At 38.1% G+C, this 11669-nt stretch overlaps 1 protein-coding gene across 2 annotated transcripts; it reads right to left on the bottom strand.

Annotated features, from left to right (window-relative positions):
- Positions 1–3186: 3186 nt before the first annotated feature.
- Positions 3187–10552, bottom strand: pnrc1 (proline-rich nuclear receptor coactivator 1). Of its 2 annotated transcripts, none has more exons than XM_039664321.2 (2): positions 10071–10552; positions 3187–5038 (listed from the first exon to the last, which is right to left on the bottom strand). In XM_039664321.2, exons 1-2 carry the CDS (start codon positions 10293–10295, stop codon positions 4709–4711), a joined length of 555 nt encoding a protein of 184 aa, XP_039520255.1. In that variant the 5' UTR covers positions 10296–10552; the 3' UTR covers positions 3187–4708. The 2 variants fall into 2 exon arrangements, with proteins under 2 accessions (XP_039520255.1, XP_039520256.1); XM_039664322.2 differs by having other exon boundaries at positions 3187–5035.
- Positions 10553–11669: the final 1117 nt, after the last annotated feature.

Genomic DNA, 11669 nt, shown 5'->3' with positions numbered 1-11669 from the left:
TGTTTTCGTTCAGAGCCGGCGTGACGTGACTGAAGCAGAGGAGCAGAGCGGTGAGAGGCGCTTCACGCCCCGGCTAGTTTAAAAGTCAGTAATTCATACTGTAAGTTAACATTCGTTTGTTCGTTGTGTCAAGTTGCAGTTTGTTTGAAATGAAAACAAATGTTTGAAACCTGTTCACCCGAAGGATGAGAAAACATCCTGTCAGAGCTTTTTGGTACATAACAGCCATAGACATATACACTAGACCTCACCTTGGATACGGCAGTTCATTAGAACGAATGCGTCAATAGAGCCGCCATCTTGAAACAGGGAGCCCCTCCACTTTAATGCATCAGCGTCAATGTAGTAGACACAGGTCTAACGCAAATAAAATCACCATAAATCATCATGAATGCGATTTTTCTTGTTTTTTTGGTTTGTTCCAACGGTCAGACATGTATTTATCATTGATTCCAGAAAGAAAAAATTTTTTTTAATTTTTTTTTTTTTTAAAAAACATTCTTCCTAGTTCAGATTTCATCCGTGAACTTCATACGCTGCACAAAAGTCCGCCACCATCAATGAATTCGAAGTAAAGGCAGAGATAGCTGCATTACCTAGCTACTTCCTATGACAAGACCCCTGTTCCAAGATGGCGGCGGTTTTGACGCATGCTTAGAACCCCCAGGTGAGGTCTAGTGTATATGTCTATGCATAACAGCAACCATACAACACTTATTTGAAAAAAGCGAGGCGCTGGAGAGCACAATTCATTTTAATGCAAAATACAATCACAAGTTAGATGGTGTTGTTTTTAGCGGCCTGTTTTAATTGTAGTTTTAGTCTAATCTATGCGTCAAGCTGTCATTTTAGTTTTCATTAGTTTTAGTAACGTTCATACTCTTTTTAATCTAGTCTAGTTTTAGTCGACAAAAACTGACGACATTTTAGTCTAGTTTTAGTGACCCGGCGCAACCGACTTCCTACACAAACGCATGCCTCATTCCTATTTTGCACCCGCACAAAGTGGGTTTTTCCCTCCACAGACGCACGTCGGTAAACTAGGAAATGAACTTGCGCTCCCTGGGCGGATCGGCGCTAAAAGGAGGCATGTTTCGGCGCAAACATTCCCCAGTGCTATTTTACACGTTTTATAAGCTCAAATGCTCGCCTTGCTCTGTTCTGTGATGCGCGTTCGTGACTCTCCTGTTCGAACTCGTTCATCAAAATGAACAAATCCTTTTTTCGTGTCATTTGGTTCATTAAGTGAACGAAATAAACGAGTTGACTCTGGAAAAGGTTTTGATGAACGAGTTCGAACAGGAGAGTCACGAACGCGCATCACAGAACAGAGCAAGGCGAGCATTTGAGCTTATAAAACTTAAACTTTGTTTTTTATTTATTAAATGAGCGATAGTTTCGCTTGATAAGACCCTTATTCATCGTCTGGAATCGTTTAAAGCCCTTTGAACAGTTTGCACTGAAACTGTCTTTTGGACCTTGAACCGTTTGGTTCCCATTGAAGTCCATTATCTGGAGAAAATCCTGGAATGTTTTCATCAAAAACCTTCATTTCTTTTCGACTGAAGAAAGAAAGACATGGACATCTTGGATGACATGGGGGTGAGTAAATTATCAACAAAAGTTTTTTTTTTTTTTTTTAATTGAACTACTTCTTTAACAATGTCGGACACATAATTAATATGATAGGCCTTTTCTTTACTATGTTATCACACAGATTATAATGTGTTGCTAATGCTACACAAACCACATCACAGAACGTCAGTGGAGAAAGGCACATTCATCAAAACATCGTAATTCATCATACAACACCCGCTATATTGCTAAATCTACCCGATTTTTCATATCAACAAAATAATATACTGGGATAACCTGGCTTCTCTCGCGACTCTGCAGTTGATGTGGTAAAGCCCGCCGGCACGTTACAAGGTCGTTGGTGACATCAGAAACACCAGCGATTTAAACCGTGTTTTTGAGACTGTATTTGGTTCACTGCAGTTTTAAGCAGAAAACACTCAGCAATGCTGTCCACTTATGACCACATAGACACATAAACAACATTAAAGGATTAGTTCACTTTTGAAAAAACTTTTGCTGATAATTTACTCTCCCCCATGTCATCCAAGATGTCCATGTCTTTCTTTCCTCAATCGAAAAGAAATGAAGGTTTTTGATGAAAACATTCCAGGATTTTTCTCCATATAATGGACTTCAATGGGAACCGGATGGTTCAAGGTCCAAAAGACAGTTTCAGTGCAAACTGCAAACTTGTTCAAAGGGCTTTAAACGATTCCAGACGATGAATAAGGGTCTTATCATGCGAAACGATCGGTTATTTCAAAACTTATTCCAAAAATGTAACTTTTCTAAGGACAAATGCTAGCCTTGCTCTATTCTGTGTGGCGCATTTGTAACGTCACGTATTACGTAATTACGTTCAAAAGGTCACGGGCGACGTAGCCGGAAGTACAGAATCAAAATCGTCCGACATCGTTGTTTTTCCTATTAATTCCTTTTTTTGTAAACGGTGTTTGAGCTAGTTTGCACGTTCAACCTATGCGTTCAACTTGTAAACACTGACCGGCTACGTCGCCCGTGACCTTTTGAACGTAATTACGTATTACGTGACGTTGCAAACGCGCCTCACAGAATAGAGCAAGGCTAGCATTTGTCCTTAGAAAAGTTACATTTTTGGAATAAGCTTTGAAATAACCGATCGTTTCGCATGATAAGACCCTTATTCATCGTCTGGTGTCGTTTAAAGACATTTGAAGCTGCATCTGAAACTGTTATTAACTGTCTTTTGGACCTTGAACCATCCGGTTCCCATTGAAGTCCATTATATGGAGAAAAATCCTGGAATGTTTTCATCAAAAACCTAAATTTCTTTTCGACTGAAGAAAGAAAGACATGGACATCTTGGATGACATGGGGGTGAGTAAATTATCAGCAAAAGTTTTTTCAAAAGTGAACTAATCCTTTAAAAACCTGATTTTCACCACAGCGGGACTTAGACTTGAGGGGAATTTTGGCCTTTGATTGGGCATAATAATATTTAGTTTTGAGTGCTTAAGCTGTGATAAATTGGTTATTCATTAATGGGAGAATAACTTACATTAGGAATGAACACTTTTGCAACACACTGCACAAAAACATCAGACCAATAAGTCTAAAACACACACACAATAGCGACCAAAACTCTTTATTTCAAAATGAGCAGAATAAAAAGATAATTATTACTGTATCCTTTTTTTCATTTTGAACTGATGCAGATGACACAACAGAAAGGCAGTGAGAGAATGGGTTTGGAAGAGGTTCAAGCATGACATCCCGACACTAACAGGCCATGTGCAAGATGGTACATTCTTAAGTCAAGTAAAAACAAAGAGCAATTGAAATAAAACATATCATTGCTTGAAGATTGGCATTACTGTCCACTGTGCTTCAGCACATGGTTAAAAACACACACACACCATTTTCTTTTCTCACTATCAGTTGTCCAGCTCTTCATGGTGATTGTCCAATGGGCATCCGCCCAAATATCTCTTTTATGCTTGTACAAAATGTTACACGTACACTGGTCTTACACTAATGCAAAAAAAAAAAAAAGCTTCAATAACAAAACCAAATTGGCTTTTCGAGTAAATTAACAAGAAAAAAATGTTTTTTCACTTCCACAAGTCTTTAAGTTTAAAGCAGCAGTCCTCTTTCCTCTTTGTCGCCATCTCTGTTCGAAATCTGCAATTGCAGTTTATTGCGAAATTATCAACTTTACGTGAGTTGTGCCTCGGCACGGCATGGATGAACACAATGTTTGAGGAGAGTGTGTGTGTCAGTCACCGCGCCAGTGAGGATACAGATTATTCTTTTCGGAAGTATGACCAACATAATTTTCACCGAAAAATGTAATCGAACCAGTAAGAAACATCTGCTTCTGACATCGCAGTAAATCGCGCTGATTAAATCTAACAATCGCTTATAAGTTATCATTTCACGCGAAACCATGCAAATTATACTTTGTTCTCAAATTGTTAATGTCAACAATGTCAGCATTGCGTGACTACAACTGATCCTTCCGATATTATCCTTGTTTTCGCATGGGCCGAACTTCCGAAGTCCGAACCAAGTCTTTTGCGTTTTACAGCGGGTGAATCTGTCGTCACTGGTGATCGTCGTTTGAATCTTTCTGGATCCGCCATCAAATTGATACGTTTAAATATATCAAGTGCTGTAAGAAAAGGCTATAAATCTCCACCTCCAATATAGCCAACTTACCGAGACTCTTCTTTACGTGTGCAGATAATGACGCAAATACACGCTCGAATCTCCAGTACTCCAGCTTTAACTGAAGAGTGGTTTCCGAAACAACTGCACGGTTCAACAGTTCTCCGCAACAAGATGTTACCTGTCCACTGTGCTTCAATATAAGGTTAAAAAAACACACCATTTTCTCACTATCAGTTGGTGATTGTCCAAGTGGGCATCCGCCCAATCATTCTTGTGCAGAATGTTACACGGGCACTGCTGGTGTAACATGAATGGAAAACAAAACAAAACAAGACTATAAGCTCCAGTAACAAAACTAAATTGACTCACGAGTAAATTAACATGAAAAAATATACACTTTATTTTCAAGTCTTTAAGTTTAACTTGAGAGTGCTTTCCGAAACAACAGTTCTCTGCAACGAGACGTGTGTGTGTGTGTGTGTCAGGGCTCCGGCTGCACCTTCAGCAAGCTCTTCAGGTGCTCGGACATCTGCTCTCGGCTGCAGTCGTGCTGGAGGCGGCGCTCGCCCACCCAGTGCCGGGGCGGTTTGGGGAGGACGCTGGGCGAGGGCGGCTCGCTGAACTTGGCTCCGGCGTACGTCTGGAGCTCGGGGGCGCAGACGCTCGTCCTCCTCAGCGGGATCTTCTCCGAGCGCATGGAGATCTGAGTGTTGTCTGGCGCGTTCCTCTGCCTGCGTTTGTTCAGCTTCTCGTTGGTTTGCTCAAGCCTGTGGCTTCCTCGCTCATCACACTTGATGTTCGACTTCGGCTGCTGAAGACACACAAGAAACGGTTACACTTTATTTGGTTTTACAGTGTCCTTGTTACATATGTTACATGTACTTAGTAGGGGTGTAACGGTACACATATTCGTATTGGACTGTTTGCGTTTGGTATGGTTATCAGTACGCATTTTTAAACTGTGGGACCATTTTTCATGCCGACCAAAATTTCATTATTTCAAATGGCAAGCGCGCTCATAATGTAATGCTACGTTCACACCGGACGCGAATAGCGTGTCAAATTCGCGTCTACTGCATCTAGTTTGACGCTTGACCACTTTGTGTTAATTAAAAACTGACGCGGGTAAAATAAATCAAGAGATTCACCGCACCGTATTTGCTCTGGAGAGCAGAACAGCGGCGTGGGGATCATCGTCGTCGTATTTGTGTCCACTGGACCCTTCGGAGGCGAACCGTTTGGCGAGTTTCACCATTTGCTCGCTCCAGGAGCTGCGCTGGATGACGGCCGCTGTCAGCGGTACTTCCGCCTGTCCTGCGCCCAGTTTGATGACCTGTTGTCCCGCATCGGAGCGAGGATCACCCTCGCCCTCATCCACCTAATCTAGCTGTCATTTATTTTTGTTTTGATGATAAATAGAGCCAGCTTCCAAAAGTTATTAACCTGTCCTGTGTTTTTTTCTCTCTCACACGTCCAGACACGAACTTATGCACATATGTTGATTGTCTTTACATCATAATACTATTTCATATAATCTAGATATGGAATGAATAACATTCAATACAAAACGCAAATTCGCGTCAAACGTGTGAATGCACAAATGGCACTAACTAAATCATTCGCGCTTAACGCGCCAGACGATCAATCCGAGCCATTCGCGCGAACTTGCCGCGCAAATGAGGCGTATTCATCATTCGTCATCACGCGAATGATGACGGTTGTGTGTGTTTACTGTAGTAATACTCACTGTAGCCATGGGAGTTTGCCAGGAATAGTAGACTATAACGCTTTCAAGTAACATTACGTCGATTTTATTTTGACATTATGAATACAGCTGGTGCCTTCAAATGTTAATATAAAGTAAAATAAACCTTTGTTTATAACTACTACAATATCACAATTCATTTTGTCCAAGGAGTCTTTTGTTTTATATCCTTCTAATGGTGCGTGCGAATGATTTCAATCTTAAGTCAATGCAAAGATGCGTTACGTGCGTAAATTTCACTTCAAACTTTTGTTTTTACGCGCATAAGTTTCATTCTTGATGCGCGAATTAACACAAAGTGGTCAAACTAGTTGCGATAGACGCGAATTTGACGCGCTATTCGCGTCCGGTGTGAACGCACAGAAAGAAAAGTCAAGTATCGCTCCATCATTGCTCAAAGTAAAAAAAAATAATCATACTTTACGATGTTAGTTTTAATATAAATAAAATTTAAAAAAAATTACAAACCCAATTCCATAAAAGTTGGGACACTGTACAAATTGTGAATAAAAACAGAATGCAATGATGTGGAAGTTTCAAATTTCAATATTATATTTAGAATACAACATAGATGACATATCAAATGTTTAAACTGGGAAAATGCATAATTTTAAGGGAAAAATAAGTTGATTTTAAATTTCATGGCATCAACACATCTCAAAAAAGTTGGGACAAGGCCATTTTTACCACTGTGTGGCATCCCCTCTTCTTTTAATAACAGTCTGCAAACGTCTGGGGACTGAGGAGACAAGTTGCTCAAGTTTAGGAATAGGAATGTTGTCCCATTCTTGTCTAATAAAGGCTTCTAGCTGCTCAACTGTCTTAGGTCTTCTTTGTTGCATCTTCCTCTTTATGATGCGCCAAATGTTTTCTATGGGTGAAAGATCTGGACTGCAGGCTGGCCATTTCAGTACCCGGATCCTTCTTCTACGCAGCCATGATGTTGTAATTGATGCAGTATGTGGTTTGGCATTGTCTTGTTGGAAAATACAAGGTCTTCCCTGAAAGAGACGATGTCTGGATGGGAGCATATGTTGTTCTAGAACTTGGATATACCTTTCAGCATTGATGGTGCCTTTCCAGATGTGTAAGCTGACCATGCCACACACACTCATGCAACCCCATACCATCAGAGATGCAGGCTTCTGAACTGAGCGCTGATAACAACTTGGTTTGTCCTTGTCCCTTTTTAGTCCGGATGACATGGCGTCCCAGTTTTCCAAAAAGAACTTCAAATTTCGATTCGTCTGACCACAGAACAGTTTTCCACTTTGCTAGAGTCCACTTTAAATGAGCCTTGGCCCAGAGAAAACGCCTGCGCTTCTGGTTCCCGTTTAGATATGGCTTCTTTTTTGACCTATAGAGTTTTAGCCGGCAACGGTGAATGGCACGGTGGATTGTGTTCACTGACAATGTTTTCTGGAAGTATTCTTGAGCCCATGTTGCGATTTCCATTACAGTAGCATTCCTGTGTGTGATGCAGTGCCGTCTAAGGGCCCGAATATCACGGGCATTCAGTATGGGTTTCCGGCCTTGACCCTTATGCACAGAGATTGTTCCAGATTCTCTGAATCTTTGGATGATATTATGCACTGTTGATGATGATAACTTCAAACTCTTTGCAATTTTTCTCTGAGAAACTCCTTTCTGATATTGCTCCGCTATTTTTTGCCTCAGCATTGGGGGAATTGGTGATCCTCTGCCCATCTTGACTTCTGAGAGACACTGCCACTCTGAGAGGCTCTTTTTATACCCAATCATGTTGCCAATTGACCTAATAAGTTGCAAATTGGTCCTCCAGCTGTTCCTTATATGTACATTTAACTTTTCTGGCCTCTTATTGCTACCTGTCCCAACTTTTTTGGAATTTGTAGCTCTCATGAAATCCAAAAGGAGCCAATATTTGGCATGGCAATTCAAAATGTCTCACTTTCAACATTTGATATGTCATCTATGTTGTATTCTAAATATAATATTGAAATTTGAAACTTCCACATCATTGCATTCTGTTTTTATTCACAATTTGTACAGTGTCCCAACTTTTATGGAATTGGGTTTGTAAATCAAGGAAATGTTCCTGGCATTTCTTTTTGCTGTTTTGAAAATGTACTGAACCGTGACACAAGTGTATCATATCGAACCAAACTGTGAATTTTGTGAACCGTCACACCCCTAACCCTCAACCAAACCCCAATTCTACCCTAACCCTTAAGTGCCCGTAGTTGCTTTACTGTATATATCTCAGTACTTAAATATAAGGGGGGTTATTTTGATGGACATTCCGCATTCAAGACCTGGAAGTAAACACCCACTGGTGGGCTTTTTTGTGCTATTTTTATCTTCAGGGTTTAAATTTGTCTTTTTGTCAATGCCTTAGGATGTGTTGTTTTCTCACAGCTATAGACCTCATTTGGGCTTGACCCCATATTGAATTTAATGTGGAGGAAAACAAGGTTTTGAGGGATAGACTTGCATTCTTTGCGAAGGCAACACTGTATAAAGGGCCTCACAACTCCTGTTTTATAGAGTTTTTGCAAGTTGTTTTTTCAAACAATCAGTATCTTTATTGTATTTAGGCTCCTGTTTTTCATACAAATACTATAGAAACCAATTATTTTTGTCCAAAGGCCTTAATAATAATAAAAAAATAAATATATGACATCCAAAGTATATACGGAAGAACACAACCTGATCTCTTTTATTGAATCCAAAAGGTTTTATTTATATTTTTACTACATTTAAATGTATTTTAAAGATTTTCAAGGTCATTCGGTTTAAACGCCAGAAGAAAATGGTTGCAAAATTAATTATATCTCCCATTTTTTTCTTTTAACACTTTAAAAAACCTTTTTTGTCAAAGACCCAGTTAACATTTCACCATGGTATTGAGGTGCTATATACATGGTTTTAACTGTGGTTATCGTGATCTAAATGTACAATACTATGGAAGAATGGTCAAATTTAAATATTCTGACTGTTTGAGTATTTTGTTAAAATATAATAATGCTTATTTTTATAAAACTCAAGAAGTCAGAATATTTACATTTTGATAATATTTGGATTTTTGATAATGAATCAAACATGAATATGAAAGGACATCTGCATCCTAACTAGCTATATACTGTCAACTCAAGCTACTGCCAAGTGTGCATTTCTAATAGGGCTGCCTATTAAAATAAAAGTTTGTGTTTACATAATATATGTGGGTGCACTGTGTATAATTATTTTATATACAGTATAAACATGCTTGTATATATTTAAGAAATATTTTCATGTATATACTGTATATAGATTTATACAAATATTTTATATATAAATAATATTTTTTTCTTAGATATACATGCATGTCAGTGTATTTATTTAATTGTACACACCACACACACATATATTATGTAAACACAAACTAAATGGATCAAAAAAAAATTGTTTATATATAGATATATTTTGTGGTGGGCCACAGTTCAGTGTTTTTGTTTTTTGTTTTTTTAGCCATATCGTCCAACTTTATATAGAAGGCAATGAATCAGACTCAAGGATGCAGGTGTAATAATAAAAAATAAATCTTATTTTTAACCCCCAGGTTTCCAGAGTTACAACCCAAAATGCAAATGGTCCTATTATAGTGTTGGACGGGTGTGTGTCTCTTTGCACCTGAGCAGATGCGTACATTTGGGACCATCTGATGATCCTGCATACATTTGATGGCAGAAAAGAAGATGATGATGATGATGATGAAGATGAGGAGGGGGAAAAGAAAGAATCAGTACAAACACACTTCTGTGATTGAACCCCCAATTACAGGTCATTTATTTAGTATGGGGTTCAATCACTCTTTTGATGCTGATATAGTGTCTGCCAGGATTTATCAAGACTTGTGGGACACACACATTATTCATTTATCAACCTATTAAAAAACGATTACACTGACTAAATATATACTATCAGCGTTTAGTCCAACATAAACATCACTGAACATGCGGAAGCGCCACGGCACATGCTCAGAAAGCCTGTTCTCACCACCAGGGCAGTAATAACATAGATATCCTATATGATGTCTATGAGTAATAAAGCATGTTACCTGTTGTTTATTCGTGGCTGGTTTAGACTGAGCTGGTTTGAGCTCTTCATGGGTGGTTAATGGAGATTTAAAGCTGCTTTTGTTGCTGTTTGCTGATGCTTTGTTGTGTTTACTATGAACGTTTCGACCTCTCTTCTTCAAGAGCGCTTGTTTTGATCTGCTTATCTTCATTGCTTTATTCTCCACGCTTGATTCGACACGATGTCCAAAAGCATCTCCCAGCATGATATCAGCTGCACTATACAGATAACTTTGAGTAAAATACGCCCAGATGTAAACAGAAACTGATGGTGCTGCAGAAGATGTTGTGGGATGTTTGGTCGTATCTTGAGGTCCGCAGAAGGTGGCGGCCAAGGAAGTTTTCTAAATCAAATATTTGAATCTCTTTCTTCGCTAATTCTATTAAAAGTATGCGTCGGTGCAAATGTGAAACCATCGCCGTTTCCTTTTCCTCCCCCGTAATGGCCACTCAAACACTTGCAGCGCATGCGCTCTCTGTTACGTCATAACGGTTTGAGAGCATTCGATTTCAAATTCAGATTTGAAGAGTTTTCATAAGTATGTGATATGCCATTCCTAGTGGCCTTATTCAATTTTTCTTTCAGGCAATATATCTTCTGAATCTCCATATATAATACCAATCAATTAAGTATTGATGGTGTAAAAATTATAGATAAAAAATTTAATAACTTTTAAATTCAAGAATTATGTAGAACTACATTATTGCCCAAATGTAAACCTTTTTGGAACTCTTTGTATAATCGATTGAATAGAAAGAGGTCTGGAGTCAATACTGTCTTACTAATAAAGTTACATATAAGATTATTCATTTGATTTATCCAGTGAGACAAGTAGTCTCAAGATTTTTTACAGATATGGAGACAACATGCATCTTTTGTAGCACAGAGGAAGAATCAATAAAACATTTATTCTTTGAATGTGTATTTACCCAGTTGTTTTGGATTAATGTTGAATATATTATATTTAAATTCACAAAATTAAAGATTTGTCTACAGTATCTGTTAAATATATTTTTTGTTATACAAAAAAAAAGAGTGTGGAACAAAATTTGGTGATTAACTTGATAATAATGTATGGAAACATAGACATCATATTCACAAACAGAAATCGACAAATAATAAACCTAACATTATATTAAAATAAAATTGATCTTAAACATTATATTGAAGCCCAAAAAAATGCAAGAAATAAAAAAGCGAAACGGATGTACACTATTTTTGAATCCCTTTCTTTTTGGAATTTTTTGTAATGATGTTTCCCCTGAATAGTTTATTTTTGTTTTGTTTTTTCTTTCTGTCTATTGTTTCTTTGATGCTATTATGAATGTAAAACTATGTGATCCTTTGTATGTGTATGTTATATATTGTTCTTGTTATGCAAAAAAAAAAGAAGCAATAAGCGATTCATTTAGGAATAAATAAGAGACAAAAGTATAACACACATTCGCCTACGTGTTGACCGTATAAAACTAAATCTAAATTTTAGGTGAGTGTTTTAATTTGTGGATGGATCATTTTTTTCTTCTTTTCTCATCTCAGCACTTTTGATGAATGGCTACGCTGTTTAATTTGGTCATTT

This window comes from Pimephales promelas, chromosome 13, assembly GCF_988280905.1.
Source record: "Pimephales promelas chromosome 13, fPimPro1.hap1.1, whole genome shotgun sequence".
NCBI lineage: Eukaryota > Metazoa > Chordata > Actinopteri > Cypriniformes > Leuciscidae > Pimephales > Pimephales promelas.
Note: the sequence above shows the minus strand (reverse complement) of the source record. Positions and strands in the feature narration are given on the sequence as shown.

Bases quoted from the DNA above. Each gene is read 5' to 3' on its own strand.
- pnrc1 (XM_039664321.2), bottom strand. From the start codon at position 10,295: ATGCTGGGAGATGCTTTTGGACATCGTGTCGAATCAAGCGTGGAGAAT. The intron at 5,039-10,070 runs GTAACATGCTTT...GTGTGTCTTCAG, and splicing joins CAGCCACGAATAAACAACAG to CAGCCGAAGTCGAACATCAA.